This window comes from Mauremys mutica, chromosome 19, assembly GCF_020497125.1.
Source record: "Mauremys mutica isolate MM-2020 ecotype Southern chromosome 19, ASM2049712v1, whole genome shotgun sequence".
Classification (NCBI taxonomy): Eukaryota; Metazoa; Chordata; order Testudines; family Geoemydidae; genus Mauremys; species Mauremys mutica.
Genome location: NC_059090.1, coordinates 14,007,083 through 14,031,984, shown reverse-complemented (window position 1 = coordinate 14,031,984; position 24,902 = coordinate 14,007,083). Strand labels below are relative to the sequence as shown.

Below are 24,902 nucleotides of genomic sequence, written 5' to 3'. Positions count from 1 at the left end.
CAGTTTGGAGACCTTCTTAGAAGTGACTTTTATTTTTTGGGGGGGTTAGTTTTGGCCTCCCACTTCTTGGATCTTCTACAGGCATGTAAATAAGAGTCTGACTTTCAAAAGTGCTGAGCACCCAGCAGCTGCCAGTGTAGCTGATGGGTGCTTTGCAATTTTGGAAATCAGTCTGCTTATTTATATTCCTAACTATTGACTGTTTTTAAAACCTTTGGCCCTGGTTTTCATTTAGATTGTTGCAGAGGATAATCACATCTGGCTGGATTATTTCCTCCTTTCTCTTCCCTCCCCCCACATGAAGTTCCCACATTGTTTGTCAATATACTTTAAATGTTGCTCTTCAGTAATGATGATGTTATACAGTGCTTTTCATCTTTCGCTCTCAAAGCACTTCACAGGGATTAAAACCGAGGAACAATTATTTTTAATGTTTCAGTTTTTTAAATAGCATTTTCATGGTCTTAAACCGTACATGAAACTTTTTCATTAAAACCTTGCGGTGGTCATGTAGAATCAGAACTGAGTTGGTATTCCAGCTGGGGTTGTAACCAGGGTCCCAGCACAGTGATATGGGGAGATAATGTTTTACAGATCCGCCTTAAAATTGAGGGCTGACCGCTTGAGTTTTGTTAAAACTGCAGTGGCTCTTTTCATGATAATACGTTGGTAGCCTTGATGTACTGGCCATATTCCAAGGCTGATTTCTTTCCACTTCGCTAAATTGCCCATGCGATTTGAATTGGACATAGTGGTCATCATTTCCTATTCTGAATAGTTGCTGCCTGATGTTTTAACAGCTGCTGTATTTCACCCTAGTGACTGCTGCTGTATTTCATTGGTTGGTAAAGCGAGTCCTTTATGCATAAAGGCCCTGATCTTGTGAATACTTGGGCATGGATACTTGGGCGGGAGGTGTGAATACTTGGCCGGGAGGTGTGAATACTTGGGCGGGAGGTGTGATTCCCAGCTCGGGCAGAGAGACTTGTGCTAGCTCTGCTCAAGCTAGTATGCTAAAATAGCAGCGTGGATGTTGTGGCACAGGTGGTAGCTTGGGGTAGGCTCCCGAGTCCAAGGCAATCAAGGCATGGGTCTAAGCGTGGGTGACTAGCCCAAGCCACCACCCGGGCCGCAATGTCCACACTGCAATTTTTAACACAGTAGCCTGGATAGATCTAACTCATGTCTGTCTATCCAGGCTGGAAGGCTCATTCCCAGCTGCAGTGTACGCATACCCTACAAGTTCTCCTGTAGCTCAACCCCTGTGTTTTCGTAATAACGTTATAGGATTGGGCCATGTGTTAGCAGTATCCAGGCTGCTCCAGATACTTGTCTTCTCTAATGTTGGATTTACCTAATTTCCCAAAAGGAACTGAAATATCATTGTTCCTGTCGGCCTGTTTAGCAATAAATCTGAAGTATGTTTTTGCTGATGGCTGCATATAATTTGGTTTGCTGCTCTTCTTTTATTTTCAGGAACATTGCACTTGATTTTCTACTGCGAATATAAATTTTACATGACAGTCCCCGGGAGCCAGCCTAGAAATAAAAATCTTTCTTAATCAATAAAGGAAATTTGGTAAATGATTTATAGAGATAAGTATGTTAAAGTGGAAAAAATAGTGAGGACTCTGGATCTACTTAATAAAACAGTTTTCAGGCCTCAGCACAAACGTTTAGTTAACATTTTATTTCCAGGGATTTTTAATCAAATAAACAGAACAAAGACTACAATTGGTATAACAGTGGAGATAATAGCTTACAAATATTAGTGTATAAGTAAAATGGGTCACAGAGAATCTCAAAGTTTAGTGTTACGGATTTGGTAGATGAGCAAGATACATGAATCATAGTTAGTTCTCTACTTTTTTTTAGTTCTCAGTCTAGCAAAACTCAAGCACATGCTTAACTTTGAGCATGTGAGTAGTTCCACTGACATGCTTAAGTGCTTTTTGGATAAAGGTCTTGGTTAGGGAATTGGTAGTGGTATGTTCCCAAAGCATCTCTGTAGATTATTCTTGCCCTTTCACTGGAAGGATCGTAGATTTGGCCAGTAACAGTTGGGTTAAATGAACTCCCATCCAAGAACCAGATCTAAAATGTAGAAGAATTGACTGCAGGATTTTCCACCTTTTTAATAATTTACAAATACACATTTTAATAAACGGATTTCTCTGCACTGATAACAGGGAAATATATTGAGGCTGTAGAGGAATGAGAAGTAGTTTTATGGATTTCAGCCTTGGTACCTAAGTAAAACAAAAAACGGATAATTAAAACAGAAAATTTTAAAAATCTGATTTGCGTTGTCTATTTGTCCTGGCCGGTACAACTTTCTTGTGTAGAGAAGCCCTCAGTATTTACAGGATCTGGTCCCTAATCAGTTTGACATTTACTAAGGGTAGGTCTATACTTACCGCGCGGGTCGACGCGGAGAGTTCGACTTCTCGGAGTTCGAACTATCGCGTCTAATGAAGACGCGATAGTTCGAACTCCCCACGCGCTCCGGTCGACTCCGGAACTCCACCACCGCGAACGGCGGTGGCGGAGTCGACCTTGGAGCCGCGGACTTCGATCCCGCGGCGTCAGGACGGGTAAGTCAGTCGAACTAAGGTAGTTCGACTTCAGCTACGCTATTCGCGTAGCTGAAGTCGCGTACCTTAGTTCGACCCCTCCTCCCCCGGAGTGTAGACCAGGCCTTAGTCAATTTCACTTTTGATTCTTTTCCATGACTAACTCAGTGCAGGAATGGTTTGGAATGCAAACACTGTAGGGGTATCTATGTTTTGGAAATAAAACTATAATTTTTTAAAGGAACATCTCAGGTGCTCTTTGACATTATAAACCTAGGGTCAAATCTGAACTTAACACTGGCCTTGTCTTCACTGCTTAAAAAGATATTTTCTTACAGCCTGGTAACAAAATCCTCCGTGGAGAAGATGGAGTTAACCAGAGATCAGCACTATACCCCTGCCTGGGGCTGATCCTGCCTAGGTTATCTGTCAGTAAAAATGAAGGGTCTTGTCCTCCCTATGGTTTTTATTGCCAGAGAGCCTTTTTTTCTATATTTTTTTAACCAGTGAAGACAAAGCCCTATGCTAGAAGCTATACAGCTGTGCCATGGCAATGCGTCTTTTGAAGATGTTCTATGCCGATGGGAGAGTGCTCGAGAGGCGTCCACGAGAGGCGGTAGCTGTGTCGGCGGGAGAAGCTGGAGTGTGTACAAACCCCAAGTTACTTTAAACTGGCATTTGAATAACAAATGCCTGATCAATGTATGCTTTTGGATCACAAGTAATGGTAGTTACACACAAGATAGATAACCTGTTCTGTTTTTGCGTGAATGACTGTGTTGGACATTCTAAAGAGAGGAAGTGAAACCTCACTGCTATGTGTTACCTGAGTTAAACTTTTAAGGAGTAGGCTTGGTGGTATGGTTCACTTGGGATGGTGTAGTCTGAGAGCCTGGAAACTCAGGTGCTTTAGTGAATTAGGGAAAGGCTAGTTTGAGCTCTCCCAGAGGCTGGGAGTTGAGCCTGGATGAATCAGATGGGGCCACTTTACTCTCAGAACCAAGAATCTTGCTGCTAAAACTCTGTCACCAGGTTGTTTTATAAAAGCTTGGAGGCTTCTGCATTAAAATTAGGGGCTGAAAACTGGGAATTGTTGACCTCATGACCTTTGAATTTATTTGCTGTGTCTTGGATTTATTGGTTTTATGCATGTTGCTTATCATAAGTTGATTCAGTGCTAAAGCTTTCTTTTATAGCAAATCCCTGTAACAAGTGATTGCTGCTGTGTGATAAATTGTGGCCAAGGTTATGATAACTTTACTCAGAACTTAAGTTCGATTGCTTTTGGAGTAAGATGCTCCTCAACCCGAGAAAGGTCATCAAAATCTGGCCACTGGAAATTACAATTTTTCTATCTTCAGAGGGCCTGCTACTCCAAAAGTTAACCTTGCCTACTGCTCCCATGTTTATAATAAATGACCTGCCAAGGGTACCAGGAATGAAACAGTGATCTTAAAGTTGTGCATGTGTGTAAGGATTTAAGCCATTCTATATTTTGATAAGGGTTAGTACTTGGCAATTCAGATCCTTTTAAAAAGTTGTCTCAGGCTAGGGTGCAAGTCAAGGCTCTTTATCCAAGAGAGTGCAGGAAATACTAATGAAAAATCCAGAAGCTGGTTTCTGCAGTAGCTTCCTATTCATAATCTAATACCTACAAAGTATCTGCAATGCTGGAGTAAGACAATAGTCATTTTCATGTAGGATTTATGTGTTTTAATCTTCCACAAGTCTTTTTTTTCCCATTTAAGCAAAGCTACCTTTGCATTTCGTTTGTACCACTTACATTACTTATTTAATTCCACTAGGCACAGAATATGAATTTACTTTGAAGACCAGGTAAATAAAATGTCTTATTTTAGTATAGAGACAAGGCGGGTGAGGTAATATCTTTGATTGGACCAACTTTTATTGGTGACACAGACAAGCTTTTAAGCTTACACAGAGCTCTTCTTCAGTCTGTTTATATCTAAGGAAGTTATATAACTATTCAGAAGATGCGTCTGACGAAGTGGGTATTCACCCACAAAAGCTTATGCTCCAATATGTCTGTTAGTCTATAAGGTGCCACAGGACTCTTTGTCGCTTTATTCAGAAGAGTTTGCTTTAAGCAGTAGAATAGAAATGTCATACACTTTGGGTGTATTGAATACTTAACAATCTGGCTTGTAACTCCATGAATATGTTCAGTTCACTTTACCAGAGGATTCTCACACTTTAATGAAGGAGGGTGTTAAATCAGCACATGCCTGACTGAGTGCCTGATCCTGCCCTCCCAGGGAGGAGGAAATTTCTGCAGGCATCTCTCTCCTATTGTCTCATTAGGTGTGGGTTTCCCATGAAAAAGGCTAAGGTTGCCCCAAATCTGTTGGAGCCTGGTGGTCTGCAGAATGCCACGGCCCACTGTGTGTAAGCCCAGAGTGCTTCTACTGGCATTGGCCGTTGTGGGCCCTGCTTTTGATTCCCTAGTAACCCAGCTCACTGGTGCGAGTGGCGAGTTCTGATTTGGTAGCGCTTTGCACAGATATGCACAAGGCAATCGGGAGTCAGGCCTGAGGTCTGATCCTGAGCTGCTGAGTACTTACAGCTCCCACTGAAATCGGTTGCAGATGTTCAGGATCAAGCACAAGCTTCAGCACTGCTTTTGTACCTTGTGTTATGGATTCTGTGCCTTCCCCCTCCCTTGAAGGGAAATTTTTCCTCTTGCCCCTAACTGTACCTGTGCAGGGCCGTTTTATAGTAACAGTTGTGATATACATTTCCCCCGCCTCCCATCTGAGATTAGAACTGGTATGTTCTGTGAAGAATAATTATATCTGCTCTACAAAAAGATGAACGTTAAGATGGAGGGAATTAAAAAGAGATGATAAAAAAAAAAAGCCAGCCTAATCCCTCTTGGTTATTGAAGCAGGAAGGGAGCACTTTGTCAAGCTGACATGCAAAACCTACATTAGCAGATTCTGGAATGATGGATAGTCAAGAGAGCACTGTCTCCTATATTGGCTTTAGCTGATTGCTGAGATGCATGGGATAGTTTGGCTTTGCGATTTGGACAAAGTCAAAGCTTGTACCCACAACAAATGCTCACTTGCAAATTGTACGGGATTGGAAAGCTTCCTGACATGGTTGAAAAGTGAGATTTAATTGCATGCTAAAAGTCCAGTAAGTTTCTGTGCCTGTGTCCAACATCAGTGGTGATTGTCAGTTGTGTTCTCTGCCTCTTTAGCAGTGAGACATAAATTCTTACCCTACTGATGGGTAACAGGATTCAAAAGTCTTCTCTGGAGAAAAAGGTTTTATCTCCTTGTCTACTGGGTAATAACTTTGGATTCCAATGTTTTTTATTATAGGATTTTTATTACATTTTTGGTCTCTGTGCCCCTCATTGGCAATTGGAAGATGCAATGTTTCAAGAAACTAATCAGTTGTACAATAATAATCTAATAGGAACAAAAACAACAAGGAGTCTGGTGACACCTTAAAGACTAACCGATTTATTTGAGCATAAGCTTTCATGGGTAAAAAACCCCCACTTCTTCAGATGCAACGGGAATTGAATAGGAAAATGCTGTTTTTCATCAAGGTTCCTATTGCATGGAGTTGTTTGAAATGTGTTTTCCTTAAGTAGAAGAGCCAGAGTCATTTAGAGTCATAGGGTAAAAATTTCAAAAGCACCTACATTGGTTAAGCTCCTGAGTCTCATTTTCAAAAGAGACCTAGACACTTTGGAGTCTGTCACTTTGATGATGATGATGATGTTGTTCATAGGGTTGCTAACCCTCCCAGTTTCACCAGGAGTCCCCCAAAATTGGGCTCTATCTCCCGGAGGCTACTGAAGCTAATCCAGGAGATTTTAAGCTGATAAAAGTCTGGCGGCACAGCAAGGTTAAGGCAGGCTCCCTGCCTGTCCTGTCCTCGCACTGCTCCCAGAAGCGGCCAGCACATTCCTGGGTGGGCGGTGAGAAGGGGGTCTCCGCATACTGCCCTTGCCCTGAGTGCTGACTCCGCAGTTCCCATTGGCTGGGAGCTGCAGGGGTGGTGTTTGCAGGCAGGGGCAGCGTGCGGAGGGCAGCAGGGATGTGCTGGCTGGTTCCGGGAGCAGCATGGAGCCAGGGCAGGCAGGGAGCCTGCTTTAGCCTCACTGCGCCGCGGACTGAGAGTCGCCGGAGGTAAGCGCCGCCCAGCTGAAGCAGGCACCCCTCACCCCCTCCCACATCCATCCCCCTACCCCAGCCCTGAGCCCCCTCCCGCACCCAGTCTCCCTCCCAGAGCCTGCAGCCCGCACCCCCCCATGCATCCAAACTTCCTCCGAGAGCCTGCACCCTGTCCTGCACCCCAACCCCTACCCAGCCCGGACCCCTCTCCTGCACTCAAACTCCCTCCCAGAGCTTGCACCCTGCACCCACTCCTGTACCCCGGCTACCTGCCCCAGGCTCAGCCCGGAGCCCCCTCCCACACTCCAAACCCCTCGGCCTCAGCCCAGAGCCCACACCTCCTCCCTCAACCCACCCCCTGCCCCAGTCGGGTGAAAGTGAGTGAGGGTGGGGGAGAGTGAGTGATGAAGGGAGCAGGGATGGCGTGAGCGGGGCGGGGCCTTGGGGAAGGGGTGGGGCAGGCAAGGGTGTTTGGGTTTGTGTGATTAAACAATTGGCAACCCTAGTTGTTCATCATGAGTAAAATTCAATAATGAATGAAATTTGTAAGTGTCATAAGTGCTCTGGCTATACAGAAATATACTAAATATAGAGCTGTTGTAAATAACTCATAAAGTATGTGGATATAAAAAACTACATTTGCGTTGTATTGCCTAGGGAATACTGACCAATCATATCTATAAAATCCACATTGGTATGTCAGTGTTATGTTGACAGCATACACGCAGAAGTCATAAAATACTCTTTTTGGAAGATTGTAACATAATGCTCCTTTAGTTCTTAGAATCAGGAGCCTTAACATGCAAGAACCAAAAAACAGAGAGACAAAGGAGGCTGCTCCCTAATGCAGAGTCTCACAACTCATCCCATCTTGCTCTGAGTTGACTCTTTGCAGACTGACTGCTAAAGAACCAGGGGCCCAGAGTCTGCAAGGAGTACAAGGAAAACTCCTGAGAATTTAAAGTGGCAGCTTATAATTTTAACAGTTTTCAATACTGCCCAGTCAAGAAATAGAAAAACACAAAATAGATCTGTTGGTGTACTGCAAAGAGATTAGTTTACTGTAGAAGGAACTCCTTGATTTATGCATCTGGTTTGGTTACTGGAATGAAGCAAATCTAAAGAGTTTTCCCTACATGCTACTGAAAAAAACCTTCATTATCTCCATGAGATTGTTAGTGTAAAAAATAGTCCTCTAGGAGTTTGTTGTTCAGTTTTTTGAGAATAGTGGACCAATAATTTGTAAAACGCAGTTCCCCCTCTGGAGCCATTTGTCAGTAAGAATGATTTATAATTGCTGATGAATGCTCTCATCTAGTCAAGGATATATTATCTCAGCGTACCAGACTGTATTATATCAAGGATGCACCTTATTTCAAATGTGGCAGCTCATGTTCTTAGGTAGGCAGACATTATAACATGTTATTAGTAATTTTCTGAAATCTCAGCTCTTTTTCAATATATTGATTTTAAAGTTGATCTGACTCTTATGGCTCTGAATGGATTTGCTTCAGTATGCTTTACTGCTCTTTTCTTCTGCTACACTCTCAGCTGTTCATTAAGATCTGAATCAGTTGGTTATCTAATCTACCTTGATTATAACCTTGTGATGATGGGAGCTAGTTTTTTTTCTTTCTGTAATTATGCCCCATGACTGTAGAATGCACTTTCCGCTGCTGTTGATAATTGTTGGTCTAGGTCGACATTTTAAACCAGGCTAAAGGAATGTTCCGTATGTTTGCTGCTGCTTTTAATTGTTGTTAATTATGGATATTTTTGTAGAGCTGAATTTTACACTGCCCTCAACTCCCCCTGTGAAGGGTGATTTAGAAGAGTTGTGTTTTGTATGACTGGAGCAAGTTAGAACTATTCACTGGCATGTGTTTTCGTTCTCCAAAGTGACATGTTTGTATCTTCCTCCTAGATGCCATTTCTACAACTTTTAATTTCCTGATTTAGCTTGGTCTGTGTCAGAGGAATTCCATTTAGAAGAAGAGCATAAAGTTTTTTGCAGCCTTTGTCAGATTTGTGCTAGTTCCAATAAGCAATGTTAAGTGGCGCTGTTCCATGTGTCATTGATTTTGGAGGATGGTGAGCAAAGATTTTTTAAATAAAACTTTTGCATTTTCACTCCCTCAAATTTCTTCTTCTCAACTGAATTATCACTTGGACAACAGTCTGTTAGCTTTTATTCTTCATAACATTTTAAGTAGAGTTACTGTGATAGCTGTCTGAATTGAAATACTGATTGCTTTTCCTGGGAACACAAGGCATGTAACATTAGACAGTAAATGTTAACGTTCCAGTGTTTTGGATTGTAAACTCTTAAAGTCTAAGATGTCTTATTCTATGTTACTTCAGTGCATACTATGGAGGGGTCTGTACATAAGAATGGCCATACTGAGTCAGACCAAAGGTCCATCTAGCCCAGTATCCTGTCTTCCGACATTGGCCAATGCCTGGTGCCCCAGAGGGAATGAACAGAACAGGTAATCATCAAGTGGTCCGGTCCATTCCTTGTTGCCCGTTCCCAGCTTCTGGCAAATCATCACTGCCCACCCTGGCTAATAGCCATAGAAGGGGTCCCTATATGCTGACCTAATACAAACACTAATAATAATATGATAATATGTGGCTATTTTTGCTAGGGTTAGTGCTGATGATTACATATAAGGATTGCTCATATGTAACACATTGAGGGATTGGGCCCTTAGTCATTTTTATATACTTTTTTTTTCTTTTATGAAAAAGTGAACGAGATTAGTCTTTTTTTTTCCACTCAGTCTACACGTGAAGTATATTGCCCTCTGGACGTACGTTACTTCAGTTGCAGTATTAATTCCTGATGCTGGTTAACTTTTTTCCTGTCCCTTTGGGCAATATTTCAGTGTTCTTCATCTGTTTCTCTCAGAGCCACTAATGATTAGCTAATATTTTTTTCTAACAGTTGGGTTGTTAATGTGATTGATAATATACGCTGACTGCAGTTATTAAATATCAGTCAGCGCTCTCATTTAAAAAAATACTTTTCATATACTTGTAGCAGTTTCAGTTTCATGAAGTGGGTGAAGTGTGTCAGACTTTTAAAACAGACCAAAATTTAGATGTGAACGTACCAGTTGAGATCTAGGTGACAGGAAACCAAACAACTAATCTGTACAGTACTTCGTTATTACAGAAAGAAATCTGCATGGGCACAATGGGTTTATCACTTTCCCCAATATAAATTAAAAAATATTTAATTTCCTTTATGTAAAATCCTCCTTCCATTTTCAGAATTCTGTGGCTCTCCTTTAATCTTTCCCTCAATTAAAAACACCTCCTGTCATCTCTTACTGATGCAAAGAGCACTTACACAATTTCAGTGTGCTTATTTATTAAATCTACTCTAATGTACACTTAATGGTATTATAAGGTGTTGATAAATTTTGAGAGAACATTTTATGGGCTTTCCCCAAGGATCTTGCTACAGACCAACAGTACTCAAGTGGATAGCACATTCCAAGTAGATACTACAGCTGTGCATGATGCCTTGTGGATTGTACTTGTTTCTTAAATCTTTGATTCTGTCCTGAGCTGTTAACACTTCAGTTAGGCTAAGGGGCATGCTACCCTTGCTCCATATAGTGGCAATTGCCATGATTTTGCAAAGAGATTCTCACCCCATTTGTGTCTTGGCTAATTTTGTTTTCATTTTTATTTTGTCATTATTAACATACATGACGTTTCCATTCATGTAGTAACAAATATTATAATTCTTAGCCTGTATTTGTTTACATTGAAAAGATATTTTTGTGTTGGTTAAATTCTGTGCATTTTTGTTCAGATTCCCCAAAATGCTAACCATATCTCATAAAATCTAGCTTATCCTGATATAAGGGTGTCTGTCTTTTCCCCTGTCGAACAGATTTCACATACTTAATTTCTCCATCTCCATGCCACTAATATTGGGGAATCTGTCCTTTTCCAAAAAGGGGCTATTGTGGATCTGGCTTCTGTCAGTAGTTGTGTTGTCAATGTGTCCTTCCTTGAGTCAATAACCTTCTTTAGATTGTAACCTAGTAGAATTGCTAAGGGTTCTGTGAGTAGCCTAAATGGAGTGGGTAGTTTTTCTTGACTGGTATTCAATCAGCCTATTCCAATGGGGATTATTGAGACTGTGATGGAAATCCATACAAACGGGCGTTTCCACATTTTAATGAAAAGTTTCTGTTGGGGCTTTAACCTCCGGATAGCGCGGTATCTTCCTTCTCTGAGTCACTAAAGATTTGTGCATGTGTATTATCAGCATGTTGCATTTTCTGCACACACAGCAGAACTGCAGTGGGCCCTGTTCTTATTATTATTTTTATGAGACATTCCAGCGTTACCTCTAGACTTAATTCATGCAGGGCACACAACTCACTGATTGCATTTGTAATGTATTCTTCCTGACTTTGGCCCTTTGCATCGACGAGCTTGAATTAAGAGCCATTAGTTTACTTAACATTACGTTGAAGCTACACGTATTTATTTTCCAGTCCCAGCTGACCCTTGGGGAGCAATTTCTAATTTAATTGGTATGACAGTCTGTACCCCTATGTTCACCCTTTTTGCATGACTATGATAAATTTTGTACAAAGTATGCCTTGTGAGGTATCATTTGAAAACTCATAATCTGCTGAACATTATTGTGGTGTTTAAATGTGTGTGGCACCATGGTATGTAAAGTTATAAAATTCTACTGTATAAGACATATTCCAAATATGGGGAAACAGCTTCAAACCAGTTCCCCAGAGACAAAAGGCTAGCCAGCGTCTCAGCCAGGTATCAACAAAATCAAATGGACTATCACCTGGTTAAGTGGTCATTCTTTGGCAGGCGGAAGGGTACAAGTAAAAAAAATTGCATAGCAGCAAAGAAAACAGCTTGGAGGTTCCTGTCCCCCAGACCTCCTGTCTTCTGAACCTCAGCTGGAAATGATCTTCAAAGGGAAAAGAGAACTATAAGAAATGGGAAGAGATGCCCCAAAATACTCCTGCCTTCCTCTCTGCCTATAACAGCCACAACACCTGAAAGACAAAGAGAGAGCTTTGAACTAGGAGTAGGGTTCTGGCTGGAAGGATTCCAGCCAGTGACACTGTAAAAGTATGTGGTGAGGGACATTTTTGCTTTAAATTCACTTAGCTTGTTAAGTTAGGTGTTAGTTGGATTTTACTTTTTAGTTTCTTTGTAACCAGTTCTGACTTCTATGCCTCATTACTTGTAATCACTTAAAAATTTTCTTTCAGTAGTTAATAAACATTTATTGTTTTATCTAAACTAGTGTGTTTGGATTGAAGTGTTTGGGAACCTTCATCTGAGATAACAGGGTCTGTGCATATCATTTTCTATTAATGAAGCAATGGACTTTCTATGAGCTTGTATTATCCTGAAACAAAAAGGTGGGCAGTACAAGATGCATATTTCTAGGGAGAAGTCTGACTCAGAGTTTGCTGGTGTCGCCCTGTAATATAATACATGACTGGCTGGCTAGAACACTCTTGTAATATAGCTGGGAGTAATTTACATGCTAGAGGCTATGTGGGAGCAGACCAGGAGTGGTTGTTCTCACAGCAAAGCAGCGTAAAAGGCACCTCAGGTTAGAGAGTTGAGGGACACAGCTGGTCAGCAGTCCAGATTGTACTCTGGGTAATGTCACAATTGCTTAAAAAATGGTCAGGCATGCAATACAGATGAGATTTTACCGAAGTTAAGATTTTTTCGTAATCTTTGGTTTCCTTTCTCACCAATAACCTTGTAAAAGATGCTGTATCCTTAGCATTTCCATTGTTCTTTCTCTCTTTTTAATAATCCATTTCATGACCTTGCTGTTATCTCGCTTCCTGAACTTTCCTTTTGCTACTTCAGTTGTATCACAAAAGCCTTCACCTTACCATTCCCAGAAGGCAACAAGGTTATGAACAATGGAGGGAGGAGGACAGATACTTCATTCATGCCAAACTCTGGGCTTAGAAATCATTCCTCCTTCTTGATGTGCCAGGATACTTGTCACATGGACTAGAGTCTTTTAGAAGTGATATCACTTGTTAAAGTAAATTAGATTAATGTTATTATTGTGTCTTCATTGATTATCTCAGCTGCTACAGATGGGCTTTCTACGCAATGTAACTAATCCAGAATTTGGCAGCTAACACACCGACTTTCAAGAGGGATGCTGTTGGTTTCCTGTAAAATGTATATTAATCTCAGGTTTCTTCTATAAGCTTTTGTGTTAGCTTATCATATCAAACTGTTATTGATTCTTTATATGCGAGGTCCTCACAGAGGTGTATCCCTTCAAGGACTTTGCGGGTTCAACTTTTAAGGCTAGCAGTTAAAAGTGCCTAAGTCTGATTGAAAATGAACAGTAATTAGGCTGCTAAGACCCACCTGCTCAAAGGTCTCCAGGCCCATAACTGCCTTTGATTTCAATGGGAGCTAGGGGCCTAGATACCTTGGAGGATCTGGGCCCAAGTCACTTTAGGCACTCGTGAAAATTTTACCCTTTTTCCTTGAGTACCATGATGAGCTTTTTGCTCATAATGGGCAGAAGTGCTGAGGCATAAAGGGCTGGATTTTTAAAGGTATTTAGGTGCCTACAGCTGCAGGTAGGTGCCTACCTGCATTTTTAGGCACTTAAATATCTTTAAAAACCTGGCCCAAGATGTTTTTAAATATTAACTAAAGGAGCAATCAGTCTTCAACCTTTGTTTTCAAGCAGTGGCACCCTGTCTGGTTTTGTCTGCTGGTCCTTTGTTAGTAATGACAGGTTTCAGAGTAGCAGCCGTGTTAGTCTGTGTCCGCTAAAAGAACAGGAGTACTTGTGGCACCTTAGAGACTAACACATTTATTTGAGCATAAGCTTTCGTGAGCTACGGCCCACTTCATCGGATGCATAGACTGGAACATACAGCAAGAAGATATTTATACATACAGAGAACATGAAAAGGTGGAAGTACCCATACCAACTGTAAGAGGCCAATCAATTGAGATGAGCTATTGTCAGCAGGAGAAAAAAAACTTTTGAAGTGATGATCGAGATGACCCATAGAAGGTGTGAAGATACTTAACATGGGGAAATAGATTCAATTAGTGTAAGGACCCAACCATTCCCAGTCTCTGTTCTAACCTAAATTAATTGTATCTAATTTGCATATTAATTCAAGTTCAGCACTCTCTCTTTGGAGTCTGTTTTTGAAGTTTTTTTGTTGCAAAATTGCCACCTTCAAGTCTGTCACTGAGTGGTTAGAGAGGTTGAAGTGTTCTCCCACGAGTTGAACATATTTAGTATATTCTGTAATAAACTGGCTAATGTGTATGTGTACAACTCACCTATACTGAATAGAATTAGGATGGCTTATGAAATTCTGCCGTAGGCCCTGTAATGCTGACAGCTAGCGGAGAATCTTTTCCAATTCAAGTAGTAAAGGCCTGATTCTTCTGCTCCAGAAACATTTGATTTCTCTCCCTGATGTTCCTGTGAATTTCTGGCCGTGGTATGCAGCCTACTGACAACCGTGAAGTCTTAGGTTGCCATGGATTTGTTGCATTATCTTTTCGAAGTAAGCCGGTACTCTTGTAACATTTTACAATGTACTCTCTGCCAAGGATGTAAAATGAGTTAATCGAAAAAACAATTTTGCTGGAAAATTGCTCTATAAATAATGTTTTATTCTACCAGCTTCTGTTTGGAATATAGTGAAAGATGAAGGAGCTGGGGGAATAAGAGGGCAAATGAGCTTTCTCGAAAAATAAAACCAGAGCCTCGCCTTATCTCATAGTTAAGTGGCTTCCTGCTTACAAAAGGGTTGTTGCTAGTATCTGCTTGAACAAGCTTGCCCTAAGAAAGGGACTAGCAAGAAGAATTTTTGCTATAAGCTGGGGATGTATCAGTTGGAAGTGACAGAGGAGGAGAAAGACCTGTGTGTATTGGTTGATCACAAGATGAGCTGCCAATGTAATATGGCCATGAAAAAAGGCTAATGCAGTCCTAGGATGCATCAGGCGAAGTATTTCCAGGAAAGACGAGGAAGTGTTAGTACCGTTATACAAGGTACTGGTGAGACCATTTCTGGAATACCATGTGCAGTTCTGGTCTCCTGTATTAAGAAAGATGAATTCAAACTGGAACAGGTGCAGAGAAGGGCTACTAGGATGATCCGAGGAATGGAGAGACTTAGAGGTTGGCTTGTTTAGCCTAAACAAAAGAAGGCTCAGGGGAGATGTGATTGCTTTCTATAAATACATTAGTGGGATACATACCATGTAGGGAGAGGAGTTATTTACGTTAAATGCCAATGTGGGCACAAGAACAAAGGGATATAAACTGGCCACCAGCAAGTTTATGCTTGAAATTAGATGAAGGTTTCTTGCCTTCCAAGGGGAGCAGTGAGGGCAAAAAGCCGAAGTGGCTTCTAGACTGAACTGGATAAGTTTATGGAGAGGATGGTATGATGGAACTGTCTACAATGAAATGTGGCCTATCGGTGACTGCTAGCAACAAATATCTCCAGTGTCTGGTGATAGGACAGTAAATGGGGAGAGCCCTGAGATAATACAGAGATGTCTTTCCCAGGTGTCTGTCTGTTGGGTCTTGCCTACATGCTCAGGGTCTTAATTGATTGCCATATTCGGGGTTGGGAAGGAATTCACCCCCCCCCTTGCCCCCAGGTCAGATTGGCAGAGACCCCAGGAGTTTTTCACCTTCCTCTGTACCATGGGTCACTTGCAGGTTTAAATCCGTGTAATGGTTCTGTGACTTGAAGTCTTTAAACCATGATTTGAGGATGTCAGTAACCCAGCTGGCGGTTAGGGGTCTATTACAGGAGTGAGTGGATGAGGTTCTGTGGCCTGCAATGTGCAGGAGGTCAGACTAGATGATCATGATGGTCCCTTCTGACCTTAAATCTATGAGTTTATAAAGAATGAAGCTGCTGAACAGAATCACTTTATTCTTAAGAGACGCACAGGGCCAGTAATATGCATGAGCGTGTTTACTGTGGCCATCCTAGGAAATAGGCTAGTGCGATGAGAAATCCCAGTGCTTGGATAGACTGTTTCATCAGTTAGTGAAGAGAGCAGCTTTGTGGAGAAAGATTTTGTGGAGAGCAGGTAGAAACCTAGAAGTAGTTGTGGTGATGTGGTGATGAGATTCAGAGCCAGGATAGAGTGCTGCTGATGTATTGATGTTGGTTTATTTAATAGCATTGCAAATAATGCACACTATTTTTAATGGTTTATAGCACAGTCTTTATGGATTAGGTTGTGAATGGGGGACACATATTTTTTTGGTAGCAATTTTAATTGTCACTTTTGTTTCCAATAAAATGCATAACTTGTCACAAGGGAGCTTTTTCTGCAGCAATAGTGAACATAGTGTACCATAGCAATCGTCAGACCCGGACAGATGAAGGCTCCCTCTAGTCTAGTTGCTAGTCTCCATTACTGGCAATGCCACATGATTCATTTTGATGAAATAAAATATCCGTATTGCAACTAATTGTGAAATGTCATACCAAAGGGGAAGAAACATTCTTGATTTCTGCTGGAACCAAGTGATTGTCCTGATAATTCAATACTCTCATATGTAATTGCATATGGAGAGAGAGTGTTAGATGCAGTCATTCTAGATCAAAAGTTAGTTCATGGAGCGTGGGTTATTCCCTTCATGATCTAGATTACTGCAGTCCTCCCCCCCAGTACTTGGAACTAGGATTCTACAATAAAAAGCTTTTTCTTTTTTGGTGATAGTTTGAAGATTGTGAATTACCAAGTAGGAAACCTCAGTGGCTCATTAAGTGGAGTGCAAAGCAACTGTCACTGAACTGAGTTTTTCTCTATTTCAGCAACAGCGCACAGTGTATAGACTGACACTGGTGAAAGCTTGGAACGTGGATGAACTCAAAGCCTATGCTGAGCTGGTGTCCCTTGGTAAACCAGACTTCATCGAAGTTAAGGTGAGCTGTGAATCAGAGCTTTTCCACTACATAGCGTCTAGTTTTTTCCTCTCCACTTTCTGTAACACAATAATTCAAGATTACATGAGCACTGAGTAAATAAATGACACAGGCGTGGCTCTCTCACCACAAGGAGGCGCACACCGCTGTATGGCAGGGACTCCTGTCTGGGAGTGTGCGAGCCTCTTGTACACACTAGCACAGAGGTCCCCAAACTGTGGGCACGTCCCCCTGGGAGGGCCCAGAGGAACGTCTGGGGGTGTGTGGCTGCTGGCCCCTCATTCTGCTACTGACCCCATGCCTGGAGCTCCGAACCTGGGGTCCCAGCTGCCAGCCCTGTGCCTGGGCTTCGCTCCTGGCCCTGCCCCAGCCTTGGCCCCCTTACCCCTGTCTGCACCCCCTCCCCCCTGAGTTGCTGCCCTACTCCTGGTCCCAGCTTGGGGAGGAGGGCATGGACAGGGGTAAGGTGGGGGATTAGTACAACCAGGCACAGCTGCCAATGAGCCTGGTAGCAGCCCCAGTGGGCAGGGCTGGGATAGTACAGCCATGTCAGAGGAGTTGCCTGGCATGGGTGTGGACTCCTGCGATCGGTGGCCTGACATGCTGCTGCTTTTGCCGCTGCGTTCCTGGCCCAGTCACTAGCCATGGCCCTGCTGGTCTCGCTCATCATCGCTAGAGTCATCCAACTCCGTGAATATCTGCTTTATATCTGCGGATATAAATTTTGTATCCGCGCAGGGCTCCAGGGACAGTGCCACCAGGCATAGAGATGGTATGCGGGCCAGAGTGTCTCATGCTTCTATCCTTTAAGGGGACGCAGCATGCATTTTGTCTATCAATAGCAGACTCTGCAACAGAGGCCGAAAGAGGTGGGAAACCTTCTTGGGGCTTCTCCATTCCTCTTGTCTGCCCCTGTACATGGCCCTTAATTACAGCTGGCTGAAAATTTTCACAATGTACAATTTCAACATCAGCTGTATAGTTCTTAGGGCATGAAAACAACTTGTGCATTGGCTTTCTCATTTAAAGGTTTTTTTAATGTGCATGATACTGTACATGAAGACAGTAGCTAAGTTAGAAGACAAAAGTGGACAGTTCAATACAATAAAACACAAATAATTGGTTAGCATAGTCACCTGATAAAAATAAACTATCCGCAAACTAGGCGAACCTCCATCTATTGCAGATCCTGCAATAGCCTCCATTTCTCCACTTGAGTCATCACAGAGCTTTTAAATTGAATTGTACTGTCCTGTTATTTTAATGCGTAAGAACTGCAGCAGTGTGTATGTCCTTAGGGAAAAAAAAACAAAAAACTTAAATATGAAGCACCCTATTACTTACAGCATTTGCAGGCAGTGCCCATTCAAGATGGGATTTTTCTTTTCCTGAGAACTGAACTGATCTTATCACTGTCTGAACCAAATGGCACAGCTGTCTATGCATCAGCGGAACATTTTTAGATTTGGATGGCATTTCCGTCTCTTTAAAATGTCATGAAATTTTCTGACACTTTCCTCGAGCTGAGATTTGCTTGACACTTGATTGTTTTGTTTAAATGGACTGTAATTTGTAGTCACTGAAGGACAAACACTTCCTCATGGGTTTTTCAGTGGATTTTTTATTTTTAGTGCTTTTATTGTGGGGCAGGGTTTTTTTTAACCCTTTTCTTTCATCTTTCAGTTCTTTACAATGGGTGTAACATTTTAAAGGAGGTAAATGTTATGCTCCATAGGAATAAAGCAGCTCACACTACATTTAGCATTAGGTCAACCAGCAACCTTATTTGTTCCTTCCAGTTTTATTTGCCAGTTTCTGCTAAACAGCAGTATTTTTGAAGTGCAGAGGGTTTGGCTCAGTGGGGAAGGCACAGTAGTTTTCTCCTATTACTGTGCTGTCTCTGTAAATGTGATTACATGGTTTCTTACTTCGAGAGTGGAACTATTATATTTTGGCCTCCCTTTCCTCTTGGCTGGTATCGAGACAAGGTGCATCTCAACACGGATGAGAGAGACACATTTGCGGCCACTTATACCCCAGTGAAATAATGCCAACATGGAAAGGCAACACCTACACCTTTGTTTTAACAATAATGGCTTCTATCTATTTAGATTATTTTCCCCATTCGTACCTGAGCTCTGGCTGTCTGGTGTGAGGGTGGGGATGATAGAGACCTCAGCTGAGGTCAGGGTCCTACTGAGTTATGTTGTATGAATGTACAATAAGAGAAAACACTCAGTGCTCCAAAGAGTGCTCTGACAATGTAAATAGGCAAGTCCAGAGGGTTAGAGAGAGGAAGTATAATTATTATCAACCCAGTTTTACAGATGGGGAACTTGGCTGTAGAGAAGGGAAGTGACTTGTCCACGGTGACGCCAGGAGTCTGTGGCGGGCCTGGAATCTAGATTGTTCCAGGTCCTAATCCAGTGCTTCGACCACGAGACCATGTTTCTGCTAGTGTATGTTGCAGAGAGGCTAGCACTATGTCTGTAAATATAGGTAGCCGCAATAATTTCAGTGCCATCTTCACCAGTCTCTGTGCCCAGTCGTATGTGTGTGATCAAGTGAGTGTGCAGACCATGTCAGTTTGGTAATGCTTCTGAGAGATTCTGAGTGCCTTCAACTCCCATCTTCCAGCTCGTCCAGGAGCAGAGGGTGCTCACCTCCTCCCAAGAGTGCTGCAGGGTCATGGTGAAACGAATGGTAGAGGAGTGATAGGCCTTTTGTGGCGAATCTGTTCTCTAGGAGTCTAAGCATGAGAAAAACAAGAGAACTCTGGGTCTGGGCGTGTGGACAAAATTAGCCTGGAAAAGGGCTCTGGGTCCTGATGAAAGCCACCATAGGCTGGATGCAATGCCCAGTGAAATCAGAGTCTTTCCATTGACTTTAATGGGGTTTGGATAAAGCCCCAAGACTCTCGATAGGAATGTGAGTGCTTCCTATAAAATGCTGTTGCCTGAGACTCTGTAGTCCTGAAAGCAGTGACCCTGCACTAAAATGCAGGCAGTCTGTTTTGAGTTACGGAGATAGGTGATTATCTTATGATGCAGTTACTGAGCCAAACTCACTCCAACTGTCACCTTGTTGCAGTCAGTGAGGTCTGCTGGGGATGCATTTGGCCCAGGAATGTAATCCAACAGTTTTGGCAATACTATGGGGATTAAGTGCAATGAGTCAAAGTTTAAACTCCTAGCAGCATGGATGTCATGTAGCACTGAGAAGGGATCAAATCCAGGGGCTCTGAATATTGTGGAGTCCATTCTTTCTTTCTGCACTTGCTGGGTACAGTTGTACGTCTTACTTAGAGTTCTTAGGTGCTATTTAACTTCTTGATGTCACTCCTGCTGATGGACATAGGGGGTCTGTCCTTTAGTGGAGCTATAATATTTTTGATAGAGTGACGCCCGAGAGAGGATGTACAGAACACCTGTGACGTGGGAACTTTCCCTCAAATCTTTTCTTGATTTACAAGGTATTATTTTTAATCCTTTGGGAATAAAGTAGATTGAAGAACTCATTGGAGACCAAGAGTCATAATAGTCTTTTTTTCCCTATTTACTCTAGTGCAATGGGTTCGAGAAAGGAGACCAAGAAAAGAAAAAGGAATTAGGTCCCGTAGAGCATCTGCTACAAAATGAAGCTTCATCTCAGTGGGATTTTCCTGGTTAAATACTTGAAATAAATTGTTTGTTTTAAATCAATGTAGCTAATCCCCTGTTGCTCCAGAAACACTCTTGGGGTGTAGTGGAAGGTCAAAAGATCTAGAATCTAATTCTGCTCTCATTTACACATCTTACATTGGTGCAACTCTGTAGAACCCTATTCTTCTCTCACTTAAACTAGTGGAAACTAGCATTAATTTTGTTGTTGGCGACGGTTACCCTTGTGTAAAACCTGTGGGTCAGGAGAATGAGGCTTATGGAGATCAAAATTAAGAGATCCATATAACAAAAACACAATTACTGCATATTTTAATGCCATAATAAAACTGTTGCACTTTAATTCAGAAGTGATTTGTGTATTTAATCTATCGAACATGCAGTTTGGCTTTTTATCGGTGACATACCTTATCAGATGTTTGCCTAGGAAGCCACCAGTTTATATTAATAAACACACAGTATCTTGCATTTTTTTTTCAAATCAAGTGCATTCATAGATTCATAGCATTTAAAGCCAGAAGGGCACATTAGATTATCTAGTCAGATGTTTTGTACGTCACAGGCCATTAAATTTCAACAGGTTTAACTCTACATTGAGCTCAACAACTTATTAGAGAAGACTGTGTGAAATTTAATAAAAGGTTTAGTGTTTGAATCCTTAATAATTCATTCCAAAGATATGGAAAACATGTGCAAATGCTGTAGATTAACTTATTTAAAAATGCACTGGCGGTGCTACCGGGATGAAGGCCAGATAAGCATGCAGAAAACAAATACACCTCTAAATGGTGTGGTTTACACAGCAAATCTGTTACACTAACATTCCAAATTGTATCTGTGCCCTTGTGTGCACTTACTCCAAACCTCTCTCTGCAAACTGACAGTAGCTTTCAGACAACATGTGTGGGAGCGCTCATGCGTACGGACCCTCTTGCAGCTCTGACCCTGATTTTGCAGAACCTTACCAGTCAGTGCAGTAAACCTGGTGATTGTGTTTGCGTGGCCCTTTGTACACCATTGCTAAACAGACACGAACCTACCCAGGAACAGTTCACCTGGGGAGCAGGCTGGCACTAGTAAAGAAAGGCCCAATTGTGCAGCCCTGAGAACATTTGAGTTTGGTGGGCTCACGTAATGAGCAAAGCCTCTAGGATCAGGCCCATAACTGATCCTCTTCCTTTGTCCTCTTTGTATTTAACCAATTTCTTTCACTTAAAATAAAATATTGGGCCAGATTCCCAGTTACCCAAAGGCTATTTTACACCATGCTGCTATTTCAAGGAAGAGCTCTGGCAGGGCAAAGGGGCCTTAAGTATAAATGAGACTCAGGCCCAGTGTGTATAATTTTCAAAAGCCTTTGTCAACTCAGTCTTTTGACCACTGCTGCTGCATTTGTCTAGCTCTATCCTACATCACTGCTTCCAGCTCAGCACCTCAGGGGTTCTGGGCTAGCGTATGAGGGATGGTGGATCCGGTGTCAATCAGAAGGAGGAAGGGCTTTCTGGAACTGGTATCTGAGGCTTTGCTATCAAATTTAAATGACCTGTTCATAAGCTGGCTGGGTAGGGCCACATGGAAGCATCTCCCCTGTTCTGCTTACCCGTGTCCTATTAAATGTTAAAGATTATGTAAGTGTTTAAAACAGAGGAAAATTAACTCTTCTTTAATGAGCTTTTACTTGCAAGAAGCGAAAGCTGATTGCCTTCATTTGTCAGAAAGCTATTCAGAGTCTGGGTAGCGTTCCATTCTGCATTTAGATGGAGAGAAGATGAAGTTATAAATGACGTGTTCTAGCGAGTGCTATAAAACAAAAACAACTGATGTATAATTTTCATGCTTGAGAAACGCTGACCTGTACCATTATCTACAGAACTCTAGGTTAAATGAGTCATAGCTCGGCAGAGAGAAAGGGAAGTGCCAAAACTGCACGCGGCATGGCGTGATTTTCAGAGAGGGGGAGCTCCCACTGAAGGCCCAACCCCTTTGAATACCAGGCCAAGTAAAATTTTGTATTGGAAAAATATACAGACAGCACTTTTTGCTATTCCTTTTTCAGGATAAGGCCCCAGAGTGCTAAATGCATACATATGTGCTTAACTCGATTTGTATCAGACATCCTACTGAAGTCAAGTCACTTCTTCAAGAGCTTCAGGTCAAACACATGTGAACATTTTAGCAGGAGGTTGTATTTTTAAAAACAAATCTTGAATTCTAGATGCACCCTGTCAGATAGTTTGGGCTGAAAATTTAGTCATTTAACAAAATCTAGCATCAATAAACGTTTACTTGATGTGAGAGAGAGAAAAATTAAAGCAGGTTACTTTTTTGTTTTGATTTAATCATTCCCTACATTCTTTTTGCAGCCCAAACATTGTGGCATTGTGTTGGTGTGTCCGTGTCTGAAAATAACCAGAAGCCAATCTGAAAGACTTGTCTGTTTTCATTGTCTAAGCCAAGAGTAATGTATCAAGTAAATAGCAGGTATAAGCCATGAAAACTGATGTAGATGTCTGAAAGTATTTGTTATCATTAAAAGTATTATTATGGCACAACTAATGTAAGGTGATAGCCAAATCTGGATCATGATTTTTAAACACTGTCACCACTTAATGCTAATAGAGTAAATAATAACACTTACATAATGCTTTCCATCTGTGGATCTGAATGCTTTGTAAAGGTGGATAAGTATCATTATCCCTATTTTACTGATGGGAAAACTGAGGCATAGAGCTTGCTCTTTGGGCAGGTGTTTGTACAAACAAACCAGATTTGGAACGTGATATTCTTTAAAACTTGATATTATTTTTTCTTTAAATATCTATGCAGTCCATTTCGAAATGTTAGAGTACAACTCACGTTCATGGAAGTAGCCTTTATATTGTGGTTACACTTCATGACTAACCAGTTGAATTATTGGGTTGTCAGATATAATTGATGCAAATAAACTGATGTCCAATCAACTTGAGCGTGGATATAAAAAAACACATTTCAGTGAGGAGTAGCTGTGTATTATAGCTTTAGACAATATTGAAATCCCAATAATATGCATTTTTATTGCAGAGTATTTGATCCATCAGCAGGCAGTTTAAGGTAGTTACATTTGCCTTGGGTCAAGATTGCCCGAATTTCTGAGTAGTAATCCAGTCTCTCTAATAGTAGGTCAGCCACATTTTGACGGCAGCACTTTATTCTTTTGTCATTTCACACAGTACGCTGTTTAATGAATTTATAATCAGTGGTTTAGTAGATAAGAGAGTTTTCTTGTTCATAATAATTAAATTGGAAGGCCTGCAGTTTATTTTAGAAAAGAAGCAAAGCTCTCTCATTTTTAGTTCACAGGTAATCTTCCTCCACAGCCATTTGGATTAGAATGATTCATGATTGTTCAGGTCCTTGGAAAGGATCCAAATCTCAAAAGAAGAAATACTCTCGTGAGCACCAGACAGCACTCCTTTTTGTGTTTCTCATTCACTGTAATTACAATTACCAAGCTAGCAGAAGACATGGTATAAAATCAGTGGTGAAAATTCAGCTCCATTACACCAGTATGTAAATCCACAGTGAGTTCAGTGGAGTTACTCTGGATTTACATGCGCAGAACCAAAAGCACAAATTGGCCCGAGTATTTAAGACACTTTTGAAGAGGTTTGGATTTCAAGGTATTTGTCTGAAAGCTGTTAGTATAATTAGCATGCTGAAAACATGCATATTAAAGACTAATTAAGAGAGTGTCATTGATATTTCCACTACAGAGAAGTTTATATATAAGCTATTGTGTATAATAGGACTGTTCCCTTTCCAATAGTTGGCTTCTAAGTAATCGCTATTTTCAGGTATTGCTGAAAAATATAACAAGACTGCTCTAATCAACCATGTATGTTTTAGAGGCATTGTTGGCACTGTTAATTAGCTCAAGTTTTAAGAAGTTGAAAGCTGATGTGCTTTTGTACAGTGTGTTGCTAAGATGATTTTCACTGTGTGTGTGTGTGTGTGTGTGTGTGAGAGAGAATTAATCAGCCATCCAAGTACTTGGTAATTCCATTTGCCACTGCGTCCGCTTTGCTTGTAAATGATATCTTTGAAGTTTATTAAAGGAATGAGTCATGTTGTAGCTTCCTAGGAGTTTTTCCCCCCTCTGTAATCATACATTTTTCATGCTGCTCAAATCATAATCTGCATAATGAATGAGGGGAAAATATTGCTCTACAAAGCTGTCTCTATACAGCTGAGCCTTTGAGATATATATTACGTTATTTGGGTGTCTGGTTGCTTTTATATAGGCATGTTTAAAATCTCTTCAAACTTCCAGTGCAGGGTTAAATTAATGTACTTTCCTGTTCAGTACTCCCTCTGCGTCTCTTCTGTCTTGCACAGTGCATCTGTTACCTCACTAGTACTGAGCTACAGTATGCTGCTTTAATATCCTTCGCTTGGGTAGATCATCAGAGGCAGTCCACCATAAATTAAATATGTGAAAAATAATTGCTTCCAAAACTTGTATGGTTTCTAATTAATGCGATTCCATTTCTTCTTAAGGATGTT

At 41.4% G+C, this 24,902-nt stretch overlaps 1 protein-coding gene across 3 annotated transcripts in view; it reads left to right on the top strand.

The window, feature by feature from the left end:
* LOC123353218 (S-adenosyl-L-methionine-dependent tRNA 4-demethylwyosine synthase TYW1-like) overlaps positions 1 to 24,902 on the top strand; it is a 125,040-nt gene that overhangs the window by 79,229 nt on the left and 20,909 nt on the right. For 2 of the 3 annotated variants that reach the window (XM_044994183.1, XM_044994182.1), the window contains exon 15: positions 16,591 to 16,701. In XM_044994183.1, the coding sequence (XP_044850118.1) occupies positions 16,591 to 16,701 (111 nt within the window). Of the gene's footprint in view, positions 1 to 16,590; positions 16,702 to 20,265; positions 20,605 to 24,902 lie in introns of those variants that run through there. The other variant, XM_044994184.1, reaches the window with a different exon arrangement.